Here is a 26,514-nt window from a genome sequence, read left to right as displayed (position 1 = left end):
TTTGTTGGTGTGAGTTGATATCTTAGTTTTAATTTGCATTTCTCTAATCAATAATGATTTAGACCATTTTTATGTAGTTATATAGAGCTTTGATTTCTTCATCCCCAAAACTCTGTTCATATATGATTGGAGAAATGGCTGATATTCTTACAAATTTCCTTCCGTCTTCCTTTAAAAAAAGCCATTCTTTCCATCTTGCAATGAATGTTGTGTATTGATTCTGAAGTAAATAGAAGGAGTTTTGGGGGGTGGGATATAATGGTATTTAGGCCAGTATCAGAAGTAAAACCTTGGTTCTGGGAAGGTCATTCAAGCACAGATCTGACAGAGCCAGACCCTGAGAAGACACACACCCACTAAGATGTTATATAAAAGTTGTTTAATTTTAACTAAGGAAAGATAAAAAGGTAATTGGAAACCTTAAGCTAAACGTATCTATCTAAATCCCACAAGGTCTAAATGTCCTGCCACCAGGAATCTTCTTGGAATCAGCTACACTACACTCACCTATTTATCTAGGGTCCCAGATCTAATTTTTTTTTGTAGCACAATTCAAGTTTATTCCATTTGTTCTTGCAACACAAAACTTAAACACAGTATTATTTAGCATTCTGATGTTTAATGAACTAGGATAATATGAGAAACCTAACTGTCAAAAGAATTACATTGTGGAAAAATGAACTCAGATATATCAAAATGCACAAAAGCACTAGTTCTTTAAATTTTTATTTTATTACTGTTTAGAAAGATATGATTGTTTCTCCATTTACAAAATAGAATTAGGACAGTTTCATTTATTTACTTATTTAGCATGCAAAACACTGCAATTGCTTATGTGGGAGTGCACTCTCACCAGCTTCTTCTAATACACTCATGCGGACATATTGCATGGGAGAAGGTAGCAGCTCAATTTAAGATTCAAATGTATAACAAAGTAGAAGATGCAGAGGATGTAAAACTCAGTATTTATAGGTCTTTAAATCTAACCAGTTTGGTGAAAACAATAATGAATGAATGGCCTACTTGTCAGCAGCTTCCACATATTCTATCTACCTGTCCTTTGTGCACAACTAGAATTTAGGAAAGTGTGCTGTGCATAGGAGAAATATATGGGTATGTAAAGGAAAAGAGGGATGGGGACTGTCTGAATTTCCAAGTCCATAGCAATCTGTCTAGGTGTGGTGGGTGTAATTTGACACTTCACTGATGTGCTGGTGTGAGGCAAAAGTAAGCCACCTGTATGTTTTTACTTGAGACCAGAAAAGGAACTGAAAGAATAGAAAACTCAAGAAAATGCAAGATACCTTTCTGAGATGCTTAATTTTACTTTAAGAAGACAAAAATGTTAATTTGACCTTTTGCTGATGCATGTAGTGCAAAAAAAAAAAAGATACAGTTTTAGCTTTTTTTTTACCCCAAAATATTAATGTTAAATTGTTGTCAATTCCTCTGCCAAAGAAGTTCAGAGATACATTATAAACAATGAGGTTAGTTAAGAAGGAAAAGTAAAAAGAAACCCCAAACCATCTCTGTTGGTCAGTAGAATTTATTCTACAACACTGTTGTCTTAGCAAGGGAGCTCTTCATGATGATGGAGCTTGCTTACAAGATGGTAAAAGGGAAGGTGGAATGGCAAAACTGCCTTTACTGAATTACAAGAAAAAGGATAACTTGTACAAAGCATCAAATAGTTTTATATACCACAATGACTGAGTAAATCATAAGGCCTGGGAAAGAGTACAATGCACATTGTACTGCAATAGTCAACTACAATGAAACACTTTGAAAGGTAAAGGGGAAACTCTGTAAAGGTTAAGTTCTAAGCCTTTAAATAGAATTATGGTAATAGAACCCAAACCCACACACACTGTACTACTTTAGCAGAACTAAAATGGCCTGAGTACCCTACAATTTAATAACGGCATCACAATTTTAGTTCAGTGATGTAGGCCAGCCCTGATTAATAAATGCTCAGTAAATATAAAAAGGTTGTATTAAGACAGAAAAATTATCCAAATATATTTGTCATTTTAAAACAACTATTCAGTGATTGGCTTCTCAGAATAAGAAATCATGGGTTGGACTGGGTGTGGAAGTAGGAAGGGGGTGGAATTACTTAGGGAGGAGAGGAAGGAACATTGAATTAAAAAAACCCACTACACTTAATCAATCAAGCAACTGTTTAGTATGATTTGGTATTAGCCAGGCTGGTTGTTCTTTAATTCTCTGGAAGGATGCTGCACTATGTATAAAAATCTTTATTAAATTGTTCCCATCCCACAATCTGAATGCAAGGAAGGCCTTTAAAAAAATCTGAGGTACATTCAAAATCGTGTAAATTGGATGAAAAAAATCTAACATTTATTAGTAAATTATACTTATCTGGATGTTTCTGTTTAGTGCACAGTTCTGATTTTTGTCATTATTTAAATGAAAGATATTAAAATTAGATATTAATTTTATTTTGCCATAATGCTCATGAAACAAATATGTAATGTATACAATATTTTCTTCAAGTTATAAAAACACTGTAATTGAGTACTTATTTCTAAATGTACAGAATCATTTTTAAAGTGTATCATACTCTTTGTGACACATGATTTTAAAATAGGAAACTACAATGTGGGTTGCCACATGTCCAGCAAAAACTTAGAGATATTTGGTAACAAATTATGTTTGAGGAGACTGGATCAAATCAAATTTACCCAAATCTTAAGCCCCACCCTAGCATGGTACAATAAGTAATCAACATCCAATGTAGGAATGGGGAAGGTGTTTAAGTTATGTTCCTTGATTCTTCAAATAAAATTGATTTCAAAGAAAAATTCCAAGTAAAAATAAGTAGAAGAAAACCTTCAGCTACCAGGAAACTTGCTTTCTTTTTGTATAATACTAACAAACTTATGGCTATACTACTTTTAAATCCCCGCTCACTGCTAGAAGAGTTTGAAAGTGTTTCATACATAATACACATTTCTCAAACTGGAGGAGAAAATGAATATATTGGAATGCTATTTCTCCTCAGACCCTCAAATCAAAGCTTTTATAAATAAGACTGGTCAGTTTTATTTAAGGACACATGAAACCCACATGGAAAGGGAAGAGAAATTCAAAGTCCAGTCATCCAGCTACTTAGGGGTATGCCCCTCATCATCTGAACCGAGTCTTTGTTTAAATCAAAGTTACTGAGGAAAGATTTGGTCACCAGCCATAGGCAACACTTAACCAGGCCAGGAAATCCCCATTACAGTGCAATCTTAAGGCAGAGGGCTATAGCTAATTGCTTATCTCAGGACCCCAAGTTTACAACATAATAGCCACCACTGCTTCCACAGTTAGGGCTACAAAATATATAGAAGTAGGCCTTTATATAATCAGACCTTTCGACACAATCTAATTAATAGAACTAGTTAGGGAGCTGCACAGGTTGAATGTTAAACAGTATATTTTGTTTTTGCCCCTCCACAGGACATGAGCTGAATTTTATTAGAAACATGAGAGTGACACGATCAGGAATTCCAATAAAGTCCTGATCATATGGATTTACTGTCTAAAAATAGTTTTTCTGGTAGTCTGATTTATTATGAATTTCTCTCTCCCCTCACCCTCTTAAAGTATTTAGCTGAAGAAGCTGGCAGATAGAGAGTGACAGACAGACAGGCAGCAGTGGGAGGCCACGGGAGAGGCATTCTTCCATATGGATCAGTCCATCCAGCCATCACTGAAGAAGAGCTTTGATTGCCCGCTTGTCAGTGGCTTCAAAGGCAGTTAGTCCATCTGGGCCTTTCACAGTTTTATCAGCACCCTTTGATAGAAGCTGTTTCACACAGGAAACGTGACCTTCATATACTGCAGACAGAAGAGGGGTGATATGATGTTTATCTGGAGCATTAATATCAGCTCCTTTCAGTAGCAGAAATTCCAGGATTTCAAGCTGCCCACAATCTGCTGCATAATGAAGAGGCTTCCTACCACCTTCTAGTGTGCGGTTGACATCTTCACCCTTGGCCACATAGTCTTTCACCTCATCCAGGTCTCCATTTTTCAAAGCCCACATGAATTCCTTGTCGCACATCACTGCAGCGGGGCTGGCCGGATGGAGAGAGGGAAAGAAGGCGGCGGTCGAGGCTGAGGGAAGGAGGGTGAGAAACGAAGGCAGCGGCGTTGGGAGGGGAGCGGAGAGCGGCCGCAGGAAGCCTGGGCAGAGGGTGGCACAGGAGGGCTGCTGGCCAAGGCAGTCGGATAAAACGGCAACGGGAGCCAGGAGGAGTAAAGTTCTCTCAGAGCTGGGGGCCGCGACAGAATCCGTGTGGAAAGGGAGGATCACCTTCCACTTCCGGTTCATGCTCCCACAGTCCTCAGATCTAATTTAAATATCCCACACTAGTTCAAAACAAACCTTCCTTTTGGTGGTAATGGAGGTAGTTAAGTGGCTAGGCAGGGCATGGTTTGGATCCAACAGGATCTCAACCAGAATCTCACAGACAGATGACTCAGTTGGCCAGGATCACTTAAGAAGCTCAACAGATGGTTCAATCAGGTACAGGGAAGCAGGTAGGATGGAGAAGTCCAGATATATCACAACCAGCAAAGGTAGGTATCCAGTCCCTTTCCAGGTAAAGAGAGAATGAATCCCAGAATAAGCTAATTAACTCTTCCCCAGTATAATTCTTGAATTTCTTTCTCTGCTGTCAGTCTGCCTCTGCTCTTTGCACACACTTAACTTTACCTATAATAGTTTCAAGACAGAATTGTGGAAAGGGCTAAGTAATAGGGGTTGAGTGGTGTGGAAGAGAGAAAATGGGAAAGCATGCAACAAGAATTTGGAGCAGCTGAGACCTGTCATTCAAATGAGAATATTCTTTTTGGAATGTTACTGGGAGAAGCAGCTGAAGAAGGGAACAGACCAACTGAAGGGTTATGTCTTTAACCTTGAAGACAGAAAGGAGAGGTTGTCTTTTGGCTTTGAAGACAGAAGACCGAAGGACAAAGTCCAGCTCTCTCTCTCTCTCTCTCTCTCTCTCTCTCTCTCTCTCTCTCTCTCTCTCTCTCTCTCTCTCTCTCTCTCTCTCTCTCTCTCTCTTCTCTCTCTGATTTCTTCTGATGTGATAGTGACTGAACTTCCAGACCCATCAGCCATTTCTCTCAATTGAACTATATTCCACCATCCTCTAATCTAAGACTCATCCTAGTGATAGGGAAGCCCCCACATCCTCTTTCCTTCCATATCCTTATCCTTCCCTGTCTTCCCCAATAAATCCTTTTATTTAAGATAAAGAAGAGAAAAGTATTTCATTTGAAATATTATAAACTCACCCATGAGTTGATTTAGAGAAACCGGAAGGAGAAACACTAGGAAGGAGGGAGGAAAGAGGGAGGAGAAGAGAGGAAGAGGGAGGAAAGGAGGAAGAGAGGAAGGAGGGAAAGCAAAAGAAAGAAGATAACTGCCTGATCTTTAGTTATCAATTACCAATCAAAATAGTCCCTTATTACAATTTGGCACCCCAGATGGGACTGAACTTCACAATTCCTGAAGACAAAGATGTTTAAGCAAGTGATCTGTGGGGTAGTTGTACTGGCAGATATTGCAGGCTGTTGGATTTATAATATCTTATATAGCAAAATGACAAATATGATTGTAGATTCTGTAGAATACATAAGCAACACCACTATGTTTATACTTAACGTGCCATTTCAAAAAGAAACAATTCTCTGGCAAATTCTGACACGGATCTACATCATTTCCATGGCTACAATACAGACTATGACCTACCTTAAAAAACATTACAGATGTGTGTTCCCTAAAACAACAGCACAGATCATGGTAGTGGATACAAACTTGGAGACATTAGTTAAGAACATGTTTGAAGAATTCCTGAAGGAAAAAGAGCTAGATCAGATAAAGGATAATGGAAATGGTCAGGCAGATAAATGCACCCAACAGAAAGGCTAAGAAAGCAAAATTCAGTGCACAGGGCAATGACAGTTACAATAACACTAAGGCAAATAGTGAAGCTGAGAAAATCCTTCCACTCAAATTCATTTCCAAGATTTCTAACACAGCTGGTGTGTTATACTCAAAGGTTCATAGATAGTTTACTACCCAGGAATTAGATTCCCTGAAGAAAAGGTTCCAAAAGTTTATCGATTAGTCCTATAAAACTAATAAGGAACTGAAACATGCTTTCTGAATTTTTGAACCCAGTTTTCAGGATGTGGAATTTCTTTTGGCAGAACTTTTTAGCCCCCATGAACATTGTCAGTTCATTGATAAGACAAGTCAGAAACTGCCTAACTGCCTACAGAGGAGCAAAGGGAAGACTTTGATATCTCTAATCCCATCAGCATGAACTACCTGAGGAAATGCAGGGAGGACTTGCTCCAAGTCATAAAAATGTGTTGCTGAAAATCAAATGCATGGGGAAAATGTAACAGATTGGTTCAAAATAAAGGAGAATATCCAGTTTCCTTTATTGATCACCTTTCTGAGATGGCTGAAGCTATAATGGGTATAGAAACACTACATCTAAAATTTTTTTCAAGCATTATTTTCCTAAATATGATACTGTAAGTTTAATTGACTTACAAGATGCTGCATCATATATATTTGAGATCAAAGTAAACAGGTAGCAGATTTACAGAAAAATTGGAAGAATCACTGTAGCATCCCAAGCATATTCACATCTATGAAATATAAATAACTGTATAATTACTGTGTCTCCAAGCATAAGGTTATACCTATGAGGTTTGTGAATGTAACCTTGAACTGGCCATGCAGCCCTTGGCTAAGACAAACTCATTAAAATGCTCGGACTCAATTCCCCGGGAAAGTGGCGGTTTGCAATCTACACGCCCAAAGGTGTTCCCTCTACCTTGCCACCCAATCTTAATTGTCTATACTTTGTGATGTGGTTACTATGTGCTTGGGAGTACCGCCCAAGCAGGACAGGAATAAAATCCAGAGGCAATCCCATGAACTTCCTCTTGCCTCTTGGCCTTTCTCCCCTTCCATGGAGCTCCACTGGGCTCCTCAATGACTATGTCTCTCTCTCCTCTTGACCTTCTCCTTCCCCGAGGCTGTAACCATCTCGGCCTGCATTTCCTATCTTAATCTCCTCCTCCACCTCCTGTTCCTTTGTACTCATACTCTCCTATCAAAGGGAGTATCATAGGGTTTGCCTGCCCTATCCAACCACTGACTTGTCCATGTCTTTCATTTCCACCCTGGTTCTCGGTTCCTACCTCTCCTCCGGTCCCATCACAAAGGTGAGCCCCTTCCCTTGTGGGACCCTGCTGGTCAGGGAAGTCCATTAAGGAAAACCCCACAATCACAGAAAAATTTAAGAGACAAGGAAATTGAGGAAATTAAGAAGTTGAATACTGTTAGAACATACCCCAAACCTGTTTATAAGTCAAGAAATGTGCAGAGAGAGACTAGGCAATGTTTTTTTCTGCCATAAGATAGGATACCTGATCAAAGACTGATTTCTAAAAAAGAAATATGAAGTTAATAATAACAAAAATACAAAAGTAAAATATAATAAGCAAAGGCCTACATGTTGTGATCATTGTACGTTGAAATACATTCAACATGCAATACATTTGCAGAGAATGAAAGAATCTATAAAATCAGGAAATAAGCCCAAATATGCTGAAATGTTTAGGAGAGAATTATGAAGCCAGGATTATAATGTATTTAGTTTGGTACATGGAGATAGAGAAAATAGTGAAAGACAGACTGTTGTTAAACTTAGGAGAAAATAGATAAGAAATAGTGAAAAGGGGGTGCAAGAAATTAAATCTGTGAGTGATGAGAAATACAAACTAAGTAACAAACCACAAGTTAAAAACATTTCTCAAATAACAATTATGATAGGAGACTTAGAGAAAGCTTGTATAGTAACCACACATGAAAAAAGTAGAAATCAAGTCAAAATATTCTTGGAAAACCTTTTTCAGTGCAGATTGGGCTCAGGGATTGAATTTTGTGAAAGAAAAAGTCAGAAAAAGAGTTAGTAAGAGATACAGAGAAACAAAATTTCAATTCCCTACAGCAGAATCACTGTAGCAGAAAATCAAAGCATAAATGTACTGTTACCAATGAGGTTACTGTTAATGAAGATGTAAAATTTTATTTAGTTATTAGACCATTAACAAATTATTCTAATATAGTTAGTTTATTAGTACTCACATATATACATAAGCTATATCTATACAGATTTAAATATGTACAAATATAATACATTGTTCTTGATTTCTGTGCAAACTTATGTAGATGAGAAATTTCTTTGTCTCTTTGAATTTTCCACATAAATTTATATATATCAGTGTGAATTTTGTGTTTTGCAATTATGCATATGTTATATAATTACCAGGCTATGAGATTTCTTCCACATTGTAGAATATTCACAGATTTGCATAACAAAATCCCACAAAACTCAGTTAATTCTTCAAATAGTTATATAGCACAGATCTCCATAGAAAAAAACATCTAATTTGAATCCTGCAGCTGAAACTTTCCATCCTACAATGACTGATATAGAAAATACAAAATTTAATGAAAATGAAGCTGACATTACATTTGAAAATAATAATCATGGTCAAAGTAATGGAAATGAAATAACAATTAAATTTGAACAGACAAATGTATGAAAGACTTAGTAACTGATAGAACAACCAAGGTTGAGTGGCTTCCTAGGGTGAAACAGCAAGAAACTCTCTGAGACCTCATTTGAACTCAGAACCTATCTTTTCTAGGCTTCGATTTCAATCCTTTGGAATATCTAGATTCCCTCATGCCAGATTTTTATAAATTTATAAATAGAGAACCAAAGTTCTCTATACATTTGAGATATAAGACTTCTATTTTTGAAACTAAATTTTTTCCCTTACATTTTCTGCTTTCCTTCTAATCTTGGCTATATTAATTTTTTATATAAAATCTTTTAAAATGTAATCAGAATTACCCATTTTTTCCATTTGAATAAGTTTATTTAGTCAATTTGGAACATTATTCCTTGGTTATAATAATTACATTATTTCCCTCCCTCCCATCCACCTACTCTTCCCACAGCCAACACGCAATTTGATTGGGTATTACTTCTGTCCTTGATCAGAACCTATTTCCATGTTTTTGTTTACACTAGGATATTCATTTAGAGTCTACATCCCCAGCTATAACCCTTTGACCCATGTATTCAAGCAATAGTTTTTCTTCAGTGTTTTTACTCCCATAGTGTTTCCTCTGGATGTGGATAGTGGTTTTTCTAGTAGATTCCTCCGAGTTGTTCAGGGTCATTGCATTGCCACTAATGGAGAAGTCCATTACATTCGATTGTACCATCTTTTTGGAGTACAAACCCAGCAGTGCTATGGCTGGATTAAAGGGCAGACTGTCTTTTAGCACCCTTTGGGCATAGTTCCAAATTGCCCTCCTCCAGAATTGTTGGATCAATTCACAACTCCACCAGCATTAATGTCCCAACTTTGCCATACCCCCTCCAACATTCATTACATTTCCTTTGTTGTCATGTTGGCCAATCTGCTACGTGTGAGGTGATACCTCAGAGTTGTTTTGATTGGATTTCTCTGATTATAAGAGATTTAGAACACTTTTCATGTGCTTATTAATAGTTTTGATTTCTTTAACTGCAAATTGCCTATTTATGTCTCTTGTACATTTTTCAATTGGAGAATGGCTCAATTTTTTGTACAACTGGTTTAGCTCTTTATAAATTTGGGTAATTAGACCTTTGTCAGAGATTTTTGTAATGAAGATTGTTTCCCAATTTGTTGCTTCCCTTATAATTTTGGATGCATTAGTTTTGTTTGTACAAAAACTTTTTAATTTGATTTAATCAAAATTATTGATTTTACATTTTGTGATTTTTTTCTAGCTCTTGTTTGGTTTTAAAGGCTTTCCTTTCCCAAAGATCTGAGAAGTATACTATTCTGTGTTCGCCTAATTTGCTTATAGTTTCCTATTTAAGATTTTTGCATCTATCTAGCTTATTTTATAGTTGAGGAAACTGAGGAGAACAGGGTTAAGTGACTTGACCAGGGTCACAAAGCTAGTATGTGTCTAAAACCTGCAAAGACCCAAATACTGCTCTCTGAAAAAGTACCTCACTGATTTGTGAAAATTGTTAACCATTATTCACTTGATTCAGATTTCCAAGTATTATGGAAACCAGAGGAAAAAAAAATGAGAATAGTGAAGGGGGAAATATAATGGGAAGAGATTGCTACAAATGAATAACTATCATAGGGAGCTTATATGACACATTGGGAAAAAGAAATGGAAATGTTGATAATTTAATATCATTTCTTCCCCTCTCTTCCATATTTGAATGCCTTTACCCCAGAAATTATAAACAGAGGAATCTAGGCTATGGATACCTGAATCTGAAATCTAGTTTTGACCTTTTTCTGGTTGTTTAAATTTTCAATTAATTCATTCTAGTCTTTTTAACCTCAGGTTCTTCAATGGGATATTAATAATTTTTCTACCTACCCCACAGTATTGTGAGTTAGAGAGACCATGGCTACTTAGTACTTCTTCATAGTTGAACCAAAGAAGTAGAGATAGATGACCTGAAAGTAAATGTCAATCAAATCATCTAACCTAAGCTTTTACTTTACTAATCTGAGGTATACTCTTCCTTTACTTTACTAATCTGAGGTATACTCTTCCTTTTCCTGCTTCCTCCAGGATGACTTATTTATAGACTTCTCTTCTGGGCATCAGATGCCACATGTCTATAGAGAGTAGCCCTTTCCTGAAAGAACCAAAGTGATCATGACTTCTTCCTGCTTCATTGTTCAGCTGTTCAGTCATGTCTCATTCTGTGATCTTGTGGGCCATAACACACCTATACTGTCCATAGAATTTTCTTGGCAAAGAGTGGAATTCATTCTTCAGTGGATTAAGGCTAACATAGATTAAATGACTTGTCCAGGATCACACAGCTAATAAAATCCAAATTTGAACTCAAGTTCTCCTAACTCCATGTCTAGCACTCTCATCTACTGAGTCATCTAGCTGCATTTTTGCCTATTTGATGAATAACTGTAGAACACAATATTCCAATCTGAAATAGTTTTCAGATAAAATCTGTCTACAACAGAATGTTGTCCATATGGCAAAAAGAATGGCTAAAGGGTGGGGAGAACTAATTCAAACACTAGTTTCTAAAACTATCTAATAGTTTAAATGGAATGATTTTCCATGAATCTTTCTTAAAAATCAGAGTGCATTTTGTTTTTGGATTCTGTAACAACTTCTGAGACCCCATCATATGTTGTGAAACAAAGGGTGGGAAGGTTTAATGCACAGAAATAAAAAAGGGAATAACAAGAGAAGAGTCAAGTTGTTGTTGTTTTTTTTTTTGAGAGTTCAGAGGAAAAACAAAGGATCAAACTGCTGACAAAAAAAAGAAATGAGAGGAAAAGCACAAGAAATTCAGCTGTGAAGATCCTCCCACTACCCCCTGCATCTATCCTCTCACTGTTATGACTGTATCAAGGTGTGTGTTCTGGGTGCTAGTTTGTGAAAATGTAATGAGTCAGGACCATGGACAGGGGTGACTGTCAAACAAGTCACTGCTCAATCCCATTCTTCTACCACCTCAAGCAGGCACAATACATCTAAGGCACAGAGAGCTGTAGCTGTGGGGGCACTCAAATATATGTCCTTGACATTTGAAAATGCTTAAAGAGGTAGTTAGGTGCTTCTGTGGATTGAGTACTGGGCTTGGAATCAGGAAGACTTTTCTTCCTAAATTCAAATCTGGCCTCAGATATTTTCTACCTGTAGAACCCTGGGCAAGTTTTTTAACCCTATTTAAAAAAAAAATTCTTGCTAAGAAAACCCTCAACTTCTAAAGAGTTATGTGAGCATGTCAGAATCATAGAATGGAGGCAAGAATACTTTTGTTTTATTTGTCTCCCAATGAATAGTCTGACCACAGCGAGAGGGAAAAAAAATTCAAATTGCTGGTGGGAAGTAAAGCAGGAACAGATTTCAACATGAGCAAAAGGAGCCTCCTGGACTCCAAGCTGCCATGACTATTTTTTAAGATTAAGTTGTGTCTCCTTCTATCCCATGCTGCAGTCAACACACACACTATTTATAGCCACATATTCACTTCCAAGGTTTCAGTGATTCAGCCTCCCTTAGTTAGGGAGAAAAAGTGACTGACCTTAATTTTTCTGGACTTAGTTATGTTGGACCTGGAACAAGAGTAGAACGTGCAGTTTGTTCTAGATGTGATTAATTACTATTCATCTAGTAATACAATTGTTCATTTAAATTCTGAATGAGCTTAGGTAGATATAAAGGGAAAGTTAAGGGAATGTGTGGCCAAATAGGAAGAGACAAGAGTTAGAGACTGAATAAGTCACACCCACTCAAGGATAAGATAAAGGAGTAAGAAAAACTCTGGATGTGGCCTTGTTGGAATGAGGTGCTGGCTGAAAGACAACAATCCTTGTCCATGCATCTGACTGTTCAAAGAGGACCACAAAGGCATATTGCTCTTACACTCATTATTATTACTAGATCATAAAAATATGGCAAACAAATTCAGATATAATAAATTCAACATTTTCAGATCATAAGGCAATAAAAATAGTGATCAGTAAGGATACATGGAGAGCCAAATAAAAAATAAATTGGAAATTAAATGATATTATTCTCCAAAATCAGTTAGATAGAGAACAAATCATAGAAACAATTAATAATTTCATTGAAGAAAATGATAATGATGAGACATCCTTTCAAACTCTGTGGGATACAGCCAAAGCAGTACTGTAAAATGGAGATTTGAACCCCAGACTTCAATCCCCAGAAGTCCATGGAAGTTCCCAGTATTCACTAAAATCTCACCTGGGCTGAGTACACAATTTGTATTTAAACTGATTCTCCACCTACTTTGACCTCTCTCTCTGCTTCCGTTTCTAAGCACAGGCAGGCAAGATATAAGGCTGTGAATGGGCTCTGTGCCTAGGTATGTGAGTTCTTATTTTGTATTTTCATTAATTCTTAATTCTAATAATCTTTAATAAACCTCTAAAAATATAGTACTTTTAGTAGTGAAACTAATTCAGTTTTAACAGTTTGGTGACCCAGATGGGATGAGAAAACTCTCAATGAAAAAAAATAGATAGCCTAGATAATGATTTCTAAGCCACATTTCTCCAAGGCTTTTTAGCAAGCCTCTTGACTCATCTCGTTCCTACCTGCAATCTGGACCCAGAATTGTGTGCACCTGGTCCCGGCCCTGCTCCTGCTCCTGGTCTCTCTCACTCACCTAGCTCAGCTGATTCTCCACCCCAGCAACTGGCCTCCAACCCAGATGGCTCATCTCCCCAGGCCAAGCTCCAGGACCCAGGCTGCTGGTAGAAGACCCAATTTCTTCAGGATCAAAAACCAGGTGGTAAAAAATGGGGGTGATTTTTCTTTAGGCTACGGTTAGCCTCCACATGGCAAGGGGCCGGGAATAGCAGAGGGGGAGAAAGAGGAGAAGGAAAAGACTTTTCCAAACAGGAACTTATAAGCATGGCTAATTTAAAAGGATATCTTTTGACTGCATTGATTCTTTTATTTATCTCACCTGGGAGTCAGGAGAAAAATTCAACTCCTTTCAACTCTTTAACCAAATTTTAGATTCCAAAGAAACGTCCTCACAATGGGGAGGCAGCTTAGGGGTTCAGTGAATTGAGAGCCAGGCCTAGAGATGGGGGGTCCTGGGTTGAAATCTGGCCTCAGAAACTTCCTGGCAGTGTGGTCCTGGGCAGGTCATTTAACCCCCATTGCCTACCCCTTACCAATCTTCTGTCTTCTGACAATAGGCATCTAAATGGATAATTAAAAAAAAACAACAAAGAACTTTAAGGAGACTGGAGGTTATATTTTTAAGGCATTTCAGACTCCAATGTTTTATAAAAATCTATGTATTCTATTGCATTTTACTGATTGTTTTGTTTTTAGATTTAACTTTGTGATTTTAAGTTCATATATTACTGTATTCAATTCTATTCTGTTACACTGAATCATTTTAATGTACTGGGTTTTAACTACTGCTATATTCTGTTGCTTTCCCCCTATAACCATACTGAACAAACATTATTAAGTAGGCCCATATAAAAACAACTTTTCTATTTTTGACTTTGTAAATTGTCACATAGAGGATAGATGGACTCCATCAGAACATTGCTACAATTGTATAATGACCTTTGGAAAATACAATTATAACCCCAACCTCCCGCATTTATAAAAATGTGAACCCCAGACTTCAATCCCCAGAAGTCCTTGGAAGTTCCCAGAATTCCCAAAAAATGTCACCTGGGCCAAGAACACAATTTGTATTTAAATTGACTCTCTGCCTACTTAAACCTCTCTCTCTGCTTCTGCTTCTAGGCACATACAGGCAATATGTTAGTGGTTGTGAATGGGCTCTGTGCCCTAAGCACATGCTTTCTTATTTTGTATTTTTTTATTTATTAATTCTAATAATCTTTAATAAACCTCATAAAACATAGTACTTTTAGTAGAGAAATTAATATGATTGTTACAGTTCTTAGGGGAAAATTTATAACCTTGAGTTCATATATTAACAAATTAGGGAGGGCAGAGGTCAATGAATTGGACATACAAATGAAAAAAAACTTGAAAGTGAACAAATTAACAGCCCCCAGAAGAAAACTAAATTAGAGATCCTGAAAATTAAAAGAGAAATTAATAAAATTGAAAGTGAAAGAAACATTGAATTAATAAATAAGACTAGAAACTGGTATTTTGAAAAAGCAAACAAAATAGCTAAAGTACTGGCCAATCAAATAAAAAAAGGAAAGGAGAAAAGCAATTTAATAGTATCATAGATGAAAAGGAAAACCTCACCTCCAATGAAGAGGAAATTAAGGCAATCATTAAAAACTATTTTCCCCAATTAAATGGCAATAAATATGCCAATCTAGGTGATATGGATGAATATTTACAAAAATATAAATTGCCTATATTAACAGAAGAAGAAATGGAATTCTTAAATAATCTCATATCAGAAAAAGAAATTGAACAGGCCATCAAAGAACTCCCTAAGAAAAAATTACCAGGGCCTGATGTATTCACAAGTGAATTCTATCAAACATTGAGAGAACAGCTAATCCCAATACTATACAAACTATTTGACATAATAAGCAAAGAGGGAGTTCTACCAAATGCCTTTCATGACTCAAATATGGTACTGATTCCAAAGCCAGGCAGGTCAAAAATTGAGAAAGAAAACTACAGACCAATCTCCTTAATGAACATAGATGCAAAAATCTTAAATAGGATACTAGAAGAAAGACTCCAGCAAGTGATCAGGAGGGTTCTTCACTATGAACAGGTTGGATTCATACCAGGAATGCAAGGATGGTTCAATATTAGGAAAACCATCCACATAATTGACCATATTAACAAGCAAATCAACAAAAATCACATGATTATTTCAATAGATGCAGAAAAAATACCTTTGAACAAATACAAAACTCATTCCTATTAAAAACACTAGAAAGCATAGAAATAGGAGGTCCTTTCCTAAAAATAATAAACAGTACCTATCTAAAACCATGAGCCAACATCATCTGCAATGGGGATAAACTAGATGCATTCCCAATAAGATCAGGAGTGAAACAAGGATGCCCATTATCACCTCTACTATTTAACATTGTACTAGAAACACTAGCAGTAGCAATTAGAGAAGAAAAAGAAATTGAAGGTATTAAAATAACAATGAAGAAACCAAGCTATCACTCTTTGCAGGTGATATGATGGTCTACTTAAGGAATCCTAGAGAATCAACTAAAAAAGCTAGTCAAAATAATCAACAACTTTAGCAAAGTTGCGGGGTACAAAATAAACCCACATAAGTCATCAGCATTTCTATATATCTCCAACACATCTAAGCAGCAAGAATTAGAAAGACAAATTCCATTCAAAATCACCCCAGACAATATAAAATACTTAGGAATCTATCTGCTGAGACAAACACAGGAACTATATGAACACAACTACAAAACACTTTCCACACAACTAAAACTAGATCTGAGCAATTGGAAAAACATTAACTGATCATGGGTAGAATGAACCTACATAATGAAAATTACCATCCTACCCAAACTTATCAATTTATTTAGGGCCATATCCATCGAACTTCTAAAAAACTTTTTAATTGAATTAGAAAAAATATAACTTGGAGGAATCTACTAGAAAAACCACTATCCACATTCAGAGGAAACACTGTAGGAATAAAAACTCCGAAGATAAACAAGTGCTTGAATACATGGGTCCAAGGGATATAGTTGGGGATGTAGACTTGAAATGAACATCCTAGTGCAATATGGAATATGGAAATAGGTTTTGATCAAGGACACAAATAATACCCAATGAAATTGTGCATAGGCTGTGGGAAGATTGGGTGGAGTGGAGGGAAGGAAATAAAGTGAGTATTGTAACCAAAAAAAAAGGAAATAAAATTTAACCCCACCCCCCAAAAAAGACCACAAAATAGTTCATTTGGAAGAACAAAAGATCAAGGATATACAGGGAAATAATGTAATAAAATGCAAAGGATGGTGGCCTTGCAGTCCCAGATCTCAAACTATACTGAAAAGCGGTGATCATCAAAACAGTTTGGTACTGGGTACAAGACAGAAAGGAGAATCAGTGGAATAGACTTGGGATAAGTGACCTCAGGAAGACAGTCTATAACAAGCCAAAGACCCCAGCTTTTGGGACAAAAATCCACTTTTTGATAAAAACTGCTGGGAAAATTGGAAGACAGTGTGGGAGGGATTAGGCTTGGATCAACACCTCACACCCTACACCAAGATAAACTCAGAATGGGTGAATGACTTGAACATAAAGAAGGAAACTATAAGTAAATTAGGTAAACTCAGAATAGTATACATGTCAAACTTTTGGGAAGGGAAAGATTTTAAAACCAAACAAGACTTAGAATGTGTCACAAAATGTAAAATCAACAATTTTGATTACATCAAATTAAAAAGTTTTAGTACAAACAAAACCAATGTAAGCAAAATTAGAAGGAAATAACAATCTGGGAAACTATTCATTACAAAAACCTCTGACAAAGGTCTAATTACTCAAATTTACAAAGAGCTAAATCAGTTGTACAAAAAATCAAGCCATTCTCCAATTGATAAATGGGCAATGGACATGAATAGAAAATTTCAGTCAAAGAAACCAAAACCATTAATAAGTACATGAAAAAGTGTTCTAAATCTCTTATAATTAGAGAGATGCAAATCAAAACAATTCTGAGGTATCACCTTACACCTAGCAGATTGGTTAACATGACAGCAATGGAAAGTAATGAGTGCTGGAGGGGATGTGGTAAAGTTATGACATTAATTCATTGCTGTTGGAGTTGTGAATTGATCCAAGCATTCTGGAGGCCAATATGGAACTATGCCCAAAGAGCACAAATAGACTGTCTGCCTTTTGACCCAGCCATAGCACTGCTGGGATTGTACCCCAAAGAGATAATAAGAAAAAAAATACATGTACAAGAATATTTATAGCTGTGATCTTTGTGTTGGCAAAAATTGGAAAATGAGGGGATGCCCTTCAGTTGATGAATGTCTAAACAAATATCTTGGTGATGGAATACTATTGTGCTCAAAGGAATAATAAAGTAGAGGAATTCCATGGTAACTGGAACAATCTCCAGCAAGTGATGCAGAGCAATAGGAGGAGAACCAGGAGAACAATGTCCACAGAGGGATACACTGTGGTACAATCGAATGTAGTGGATTTCTCTGTTAGTGGCAATGCAGTGTTCTAGAACAATCCAGAGGGATCTATGAGAAAGGACACTATCCTCATCCAGGGGAAGAACTGTGGGAGTAGAAACACTGAAGAAAAACAACTGCTTGACTACATAGTCAATGTACATGGGTCGAGGGGGATATGACTGGGGATGAAGACTCTAAATGAACATTCTAGTGCAAACACCAACAACATGGAAATGGGTTCTGATGAAGCACACATGTAATACCCAGTGAAATTGTGCTTTTGGCTATGGGAGGGGTTGGGAAGGGAAGGGAGGAATAGAAGAATAGAAAACAATTTTTGTAACCAAGGAATAATTGAAATTGATTAAATTAAAAAAAAACTTCCTTAAAAACAAAAAATTGACGCAAACTTTCTCAGTTTCTCATAATTTACTCTCCCCATTATTCATTTTCATTTTTCCAGCTCTGAGCATAATTCCCTGAATCAATCAAGCAATTAACAGCCATTTGTTAAATACTTACTGCATGTGAGGAACTATGTTATATGGCCAGGAATATAAAGAAATTGTCCCAGTCTTCAAGAAGTTTACATTCTAATAAGAGACAGTACATATGTATTGTGTGTGTGTGTGTGTGTGTGTTTGTGTAACAGAACACTCAAGATAAATATAGAGCAGGAGCAATATATACTCAGAGGAGATAGCATTGGCAGTTGGAAGAACCAGAAAAGGCTTACTAAAGAAGGTAGTGCTTGAGCTAAGTCTTAATGTTAGCCGAGGCAAATAAGACACTTAATATGCCTTTTATACTGTATATAAATACTGTAAGTAGTATAAATAACAAAGCTTATTTTCTTCACATAAACAATTGACGCGTGAAAGTCAGTGTTCACACAAAGAGAGATATCTGCTAAGTTCAAAGGAAGCTGTAAGTGTGAAAAAAGCAACCAACTCATCTGCCTTTGAGACACATGGGAAGGTTAAAACACTTTTAATTACTGGACATGTTCTACTCTGGATATCAGGGGCTTGTGAAAAAGAACTGGTTTTTGTATGTTAAGATGATACTACTCTTCCAATTAAAGGAAACAATGTGCTGACCTTATTTTTCAGAAGTGGCAATGGGTTACATGAATACATTCTTGGGTACAGTGATGAAAAGAGCAGTAATCTGGGTCTCTTTTTTCAGTCCAGAGCCTAAATGGACTCCAAAGGAATCAGATCTGTAATCTTAACCTTGATGGGACTATGTTCTTACAAAATATTATCTCCAGCTTGGACAATGATAGAGAAAATGCACATGAAGTAAGTAAGGAGTTGAAATATGTGACCCCCAGGTCTTATGAAAATTAAAAACAACTTTCAATTTTAAAGCTCTGTTGGTTAAGTCTCAGGATGCCAGGATCATTTACTTTGGGAGTCTCTCAGAATGATCAAACCATAAACCCCTTTGGATCCAGCAGCATTGAAGGAAAGGAGGAAGCAGAAAAGGCAGAATTTCCATGACAAGTCTGTCTCCAAGATCATAAGAATGTATTTGGTATCATGGAGAAATAAGAAGAGTTTTGAATTTTTGTGGAGCCTGAGTTCAAATCCCAGCTCTTCCACTTACTTTCTTGTCACAGGTTGATAACTCTGGGTCCATCTAAGATAAAGATCTGAGAGCCTTCGTCAGAGGTTGAATTCTCACAGTCTGTCTGAGAAGGGGTCTAATGCCCGTGCCTCCACCTTCTTTTAGTTTCCCATAACAAGATTGCTGGCCATTCCATGAACCCTGGATGATTCCTGGAATCATTATCTTACCCCAACCATTATCCTACCAGCTGCCCTATCTACATTCTTGTTACACTTTCCCATGAACTTTTCTCACAGGCGATTGTTTTTAATTCCTGTGGTTTTTACCTTTAAAAGATCTATCAGCCTGCAATAAACTCATGCCCATTAGCAGAGAATGGGACCCTTCTGACCCCACACTGTGTCTGTGTCTTTGATTCTTCTCTTTTCCCTTGCCCTTATCTTCAGGTGAGATCCTTCTAAATTCTACCTTTGTAATTCCTCTTATTATTTTCCCCAACCTTACCTGTGGAACTCTGGTCCCAGTCCTATCACCCCCTCCCCCCAGGGGCATTAACACTTTCTCAAGTGTATAATCTCTCTGACTCTCAGTTTCCACATCTGTAGGAGAAGGAATTTGAACTAAATTAACTAAAATTCTTTTCTAGCCTTAATCTACAATCCTATTGAAGGCAGCATGACATACTGTCAGTTGTGAAATGAGGAAAACCTAGAATAATTTATACAATAATAACATTATAGAGACAAGGAAAGAATTTTGAAAGATATAAGATCTCCAATCATTTCAATGAGTAACCATGATTCCAGAGGATCCATGATGAAGCATGGAGGAAATGGATTAAAAATGCAGAAGAAGACTTATTTTTGGAGAAAGTCAGTTAAAGAATTCGTTTCTCTTTACTATACATATTTATTATGTGGGTTTTCTTTTTCTTTTCTTTTTCTCTCTGTTTCTCCAACCCCAAATGTTTGTTTATTTAAGACATAAAAGTTTTTTTAAAAGTACAAGTTTGCATGTACAAAAAGATGATAACCTGAGTTCAAATACTGGTTTTGATACTTATTAGCTGTGTGGTCTTATGCATATTACTGAACCTTAGTTTCTTTATCTGTATAATAGGGATGATTTCATCTATACTACCTCTTTCATGGAGTTGTTGTGAGTATCAAATAATGTAAATGAAATCCTCTACAAGACTATATAAATGAAAGCTTATATAATTATTATTAGTTACACATTCCCTAGCCTTCTGTTTGATGAGATTATTGTTCTGAGTAAAACAAAGCAATTGTTCTGAGTAAAACCAATTTATTTGCTGAGTTTGCAGCTGGATAGCTTTAAGAATATTCATCAAAAAGGGCCAACATTCCTCTATCTTTTTACTAAGCCAGAGACCTAATTTTGCCTGGAAGGCCCTGGACAACCACATAAAGATTCTTGGGGTTATGGTACAGAGACTGAATATTAGAACTAGAAGAGAACTTATAGGATCATCCAGTTCAATCCTTTCATTTTTCAGATGAGAATCTCAAGTCAGAGAAGATACTTTTTTTTTTTTGAGATCACAAAGCTCATGAAAGTCATGAGTGGCAGAGCTAGGATTTGAACCCAGGGTTTCTGATTCCTTACACTTGAACATGCTGCCTCTCTTGTATTCAGATACTTCAGGTTGAAGTCACATAGTGAAATGATCCACTCAGTACAATGCCTCCTCATACCTGGCACAGAGAGGGTGCGTGTTTGGCTGCAGCTGAGACTGAGGAATAGAATCCAAAACAATTATCAGTTCTTTCAAAGCCTAATAAAGACTTATGTTAGGAAGCCTAATTATCCAGTAGCAGCCTGGGGCTACATGTTTATACAGAAATGAGGAGAACACTTTTACTTTATTTTAGTTATGTCTCTCTTTTCTCCTGTTATGGAAAGTTTCCAATAATCATAAAAGGTGATGTTGTCATAGATAGACTAACACTGAAACATACAGGAATTGAATTAAAGATACAGGTATATAGAATTTTAGTCATTCATTCAAGGGAACACATATTGAATTCGTCATTACCTATTACTCTGAAAATTATGAGGTTACAAAATAATTGGAAATATTGCAGTAGTTTGGGAGACCAAGGTCTAAATCTATTTTGTGAAATTTTAGTAAGGTTAATTTTGGTTAAGTCAAGTTATCAGTAGAAAAGAATGGCCTATGATCTTGTTACCTCATATCAAAATCCAATCACTTAGCTGTAATATTTACTTGGGATTAATTCAAAGGGATCTGAAATAAAATGTTAAAAATAGTGGTTAATGTGAGTGAAATGTTGAATATTTGATTATGGTTATGGTTGTTAAATAAACAGTAAAAGTGAATTGTTTTTAGATCATCAGCATCTCATTCTCTAGAAGGGGAGAAATAAAAACGTTTAAGTAACATCTCATTCTCCACAGGGGAAAGTGAGAAGTTCAGATTTAATTTTTAATTTTGAGAATTTTGAATTTAATTTTAAAATTGTACTGAAAATGAAATTGTAATGTGAATACTTTTAGTATTGGAATGTTGCTTTCACAATCTGATATGTACCTGATCAGGCATTTAAAAATATTATTTTGGTATTTTAATAGGGTATGCAATTTTATTCAGTATTAGTTGGTATTTCTTTTCATTTCTTCCCACAAATGGTTTTCCAGGTTTACAAACCTTGATAAACCTATATTGTTCTTTTTTTGCTTTTATATTTATATTGTATGTTGTTAAAGAGATTTTCTTAATCTCTCCCTCTGTCTCCTGAAGAGCTAAGAGAGGAGGGTTTCTAAGTAGATCAGAACTGACAGGAGTCAGTGAGCCAGAGCTGGCGATTTCATTTTCGGAGAGACTAGAACTGTGAAAAGTAAGCAGCTCTGAGAGTTAGGGGCTTTTGCCTCTTGATCTCAAGAGAGAAGAAGGTCTGTTCCTGAGGCAAGGGCTCATGGCAATTGGTTACTGACTGTTGGGTGATAGAAAACTGTTTGAAGGAGTGAGTGGGTGGTGTCTGTCCATTATTTAAGGAGTTAGGTAGTCAGTGAATCACTGATAGACAGAGAAGGTTAGAGTAGGCCTGGTGTTTTCTCGGCAAGAAGAAACTGTCCTCAGAAGACAGTTAGAGGTAGGTTATTAGAAATTTGAGATAGTATTAGGAATTTTAGGTATACTCATAGGGTATTAATATAATAATCTCTTTCCTCTTTTTCTATTTTCTCTCTGTACTTCTTTCAAATTAAACTAAGTGTTCTTATTAAACTGCTCTCCTTGCTTTTGTTTATTTAAGGTTGCAAGTGGATTTTAATGTTTGTCTTGTCTTTGCCCTTCTCTCTTCTGGAAAGTAAGGGTTTAAAAAAAAAGACTTATTAAGCAATCACAGTCTATAGTAAGCTTTTCTTCATAGTGCTTTACCATTCAATATTATCTTGCATCTATTTTGTATATATGTATGTAGGTATATATGACTGTATAGAGGTATTTATGTATGTATTCTCTCCCTCAATAGAAATAACCTCCTTGAGGACAAGAATATCCCACTTTTGTTTCTTTGCTTTCATATAGTGGGTGCTCAATGTGCTTGTTTTGCTAATGTATTTATCTTCGCTAGGCAAACAACAAGTGCAAAGTGCATATAAAACTTAGATTCAGGAAGGATGGGGTTTGCACCCCATCTTTGAGACTTATTTGTTAGCTGTGCAATTATTTGGAGGAAATCACTGAAATTTTCTGATTAAATTTCATCACTTAAACAATAAGGAAGTTGGATATGGGAAACTTTCCCTCTGACTATTTTCAAATCACCTGAGTTAGGAGGAACCCATTAAGTCTGACAGATACTTTAAATGAATCACTTTACCTGATTATTTTTCCTTTATGGGTCTGGAAGAGACCCAATACTGCTCTGAGCAAGGTCACAGAGAGAGAAACAACAGCAATCCTGTTCTAGCGTAGACACAGTCTCCTCCTTCCGGTCTAGCCTTCGAGGCTAACATTAGAGACAAGGACATGGAAGAGAGTAGGAGGATATAGATAGGTTGGAACTCCTCTTGAGTAGCTTCTAATCTTCCTCTCCTCCTCTTCCCACACTTTTTAAAACTCTTACCTTCCATCTTAGAATAAATACTGTGTATTGGTTCTAAGGCAGAAGAGTGGTAAGTGTTAGGCAATAGGAGCTAAGTGACTTGCCCAGGATCACAGAGCTGGGAAATGTCTGAAGCCAGACTTGAACCTAGAATCGCCCATCTCTAGGCCTGGCTCTCAATCCACTGAGCTACCCAGCTGTCCCCTTCCACCATACTTTTAAATGTCTTCCACCCTCAGGGAGAGAAGCAGAATGGAAGACCTATGGATGATATATATATATATATATATATATATATATATATATATATATATATCAACCCTTACCTCTGTCTTAGAGTCAATATTGTGTATTGGCTCCAAGGCAGAAGAGTGGTAAGGGCTAGGCCAGAGGAGTCAAGTGACTTGCCCAGGGTCACACAGATGGGAAGTGTCTGAGGCCAGATTTGAACCTAGGACCTCCCATCTGTAGGCCTGGTTCTCAATCCACTGAGCTACCCAGCTGCCCCCTTGCTTTTTAATTTTTAAAAATTAGAAATTATCCAAAAAAGATGAGTATTTTCATCTACAAAACAGACTAAAAGAAGGATACATATCAGCTGTGATTATGATGACCAGCTTACTTTAAGAAAGCATATAATCAATACACTTTATTTTCAAAGATATGTACTGTATTTTTCCTAATTATTCTCAATTTGAAAGAGCATGTTCATGTCTACATTACATAACTTTTAGCCAGACTTCATCCTAAGTACTCCCTCTAGAGGAAGGACTCTGAGAAAGCTAGTTGTGGAAGTATAGATAATAATAGCCCACATTTTTATAACAATTTCATTCCTACATTATAGAATTTATAGCTGAACTCAGAGCTCTTTACATTATAACCTATTCTTTCAAAATGCTGGGAAGTAAATCATCTAACTATTACATCTATATTTTACAAATGAAAAAAGGTGAAAATTTGAGGTGTCATGTGACACCTGTTTTTTTTCACTTTCTTAAAGCTTTCTTTCTTCTATACAGAGAAAGGGGTGCTATCCCAGTAGAAGCAGAGACTGAAGAGTATTTCAGACTAGTAACTCAATATTTACCATGTTTCTGTTAGGCTAAGGATTAGAACAGGAGCCACTGGAGACAAGGCTTAATGGCATCCTAGATTTTGAAGGGCCCTCAGAGGACATGTACTCTAACTTTCTATACAGTGCATGAAGACTTCTGGATTATCATGGCTGCATTCTTGACACAGTACTCTTCCTCTCCTCTTCACCTGCCATAAAAGACTACCTCAAAAGGCCAAAAAACCCAAATTCATATGAATGAAGGGTTTCCACATTAGGGAGCAGCATTGAAGGTACTTGGGATTTGGGCATTTCCACATTATAAGGGGGTGAAATAGCTCTGACCAAAACGAGAGCTGATCAGCCCTCCCCCTCCACATCTATGGAGAAAGGGTCAAAGGCAGTGCACTAGAATCAGCAAGCGAACAAGGGACAAATCTAGATCCCTGGCAGCTGACTGAGACTACCCCTGAGAGCAGCTAGACCTTAGATCCCAGCAAGTTGAAAAGTGCAGACCTTGAGCGCACAGATAGCTCAGGGAAGGGTGGCATATAGTAGAAGCTATGTAGATTCAAAAGGTGGCCTCAGGCAAAAACTGTGCTCCTTAGCTCCATACACAGAAAGCTTGCCTTCCTCACTGAGCCTTCTGCCTGGAAAGGGAAGAAAAAACCATCATAGCATGGCATACAATGCCCAGAAAAATACAACTTTCAACCACAAAGAAGATCAAGAAGAAGACTTTGACCCTGGATAATTTTTATGAAGAAATAATCCAGACAACAGAGGAAACAGCAGAAGATAACAAATAATTAAATGCATCAAAACCTTTGTAAAACAATGGAAATTGGCCACAAACTCTTAAAGAATTTAAATCTGAGATTTTCAGAAAAATGGAGGAGTTTTGGCAAGAAAGTTTGAAATTAGTTGAAAAAGAAATAACAGTAAAAAAGACAGAAACTCCCAATTGGAGAAATAAGACCATAAATAAAATGAAATGATAAAAAAATTGGAGAACACCATTAAATACCTGGAAGTAATGAAAAGCAAATAGACCAACCTGAAAAGGAAAGTCAAAAGATTATACTGGAAAGCCAGTCTTTACAGACCAAAATTGGGCAGTTGGAAGCCAAAGATCTCATAAAACAGCAATAATTAATAAATCAAAGTCAAAAGACTGACAAAATAGAACGAAACATAAAATATCTCCCTGAGAAGATGACTGATTATGAAAACCAATCTTGAAGAGACAATTCGAGAATTGTTGGTCTACCTGAAAACCCAGAAATAAACAGAAATCTTAAAATCATACTTCAAGAAATTATCCAAGAAAACTGCCTTAATATTCTTGAACAAAGAGTATAAAATAGACATTGAAAGAGTTCATAGAACACCCTCTAAACTAAATCCTCAAAAGACAAGGGCTTCCAAGCTAAGGGGAAAATTTTAAAAGAAGCCAGAAAGAGACAATTCAGATATCAAGGAGCACCAATCAGGATTACACAAGATTGGGCAGCTTCCACACTAAAGGATCACAATACTTGGAACATGATGTTCAGAAAAACAAGAGAAGTGAGTCTTCAACCAAATATCACCTATGCGTCAAAACTTACTATATACTTCCAGGGGAAAGTATGGACATTCAACAAAATAGAAGACTTCCGAATGTTTATAAAGAAAAGATGAGAAATAAGCAGAAAGCATCCAAACACAAAAATCAAGAGAAACATAAAAAGGTAAATAACAAAGAGAGGGGAAAGAAAAAATTGTTTTAATTTAAATTTTATTCTTTAAGTGCTTCAATAAGATCAAATTGCTTATATTCCTATATGGAAAAATGTTATTTGTAACTCTCAAAAATTATATTCACTATTATAGTAATTAGAAGAATTATTCACAGATAGAATTGGAATAATAAGTGATCTAAGATGATATGCAAAAAAAGAAAGGGGGAATAGATGACGGCACTAAGAGAAACTTGAAGAAATGAGAAAA

At 36.4% G+C, this 26,514-nt stretch overlaps 2 protein-coding genes across 5 annotated transcripts in view; one reads left to right on the top strand and one right to left on the bottom strand.

Moving 5' to 3' along the window:
- The window catches only part of KCNK13 (potassium two pore domain channel subfamily K member 13), a 235,201-nt gene that overhangs the window by 198,510 nt on the left and 10,177 nt on the right, over positions 1 to 26,514 (top strand). The gene's annotated exons all lie outside the window — the stretch shown is intronic.
- LOC130456299 (myotrophin-like) lies at positions 534 to 4,377 on the bottom strand. Its single transcript, XM_056810535.1, has one exon. The coding sequence runs from the start codon at positions 4,343 to 4,345 to the stop codon at positions 3,719 to 3,721; it is 627 nt and encodes a 208-aa protein (XP_056666513.1). The 5' UTR covers positions 4,346 to 4,377; the 3' UTR covers positions 534 to 3,718.

The sequence above is a fragment of the Monodelphis domestica genome, chromosome 1, assembly GCF_027887165.1.
Source record: "Monodelphis domestica isolate mMonDom1 chromosome 1, mMonDom1.pri, whole genome shotgun sequence".
Taxonomy (NCBI): domain Eukaryota; kingdom Metazoa; phylum Chordata; class Mammalia; order Didelphimorphia; family Didelphidae; genus Monodelphis; species Monodelphis domestica.
The sequence above is the reverse complement of the archived record's forward strand: the minus strand, read 5'-3'. Positions and strand labels throughout refer to the sequence as shown.

Coding starts and splice junctions, on each gene's coding strand:
- LOC130456299 (XM_056810535.1), bottom strand. CDS start 4,345: ATGAACCGGAAGTGGAAGGTGATCCTCCCTTTCCACACGGATTCTGTC.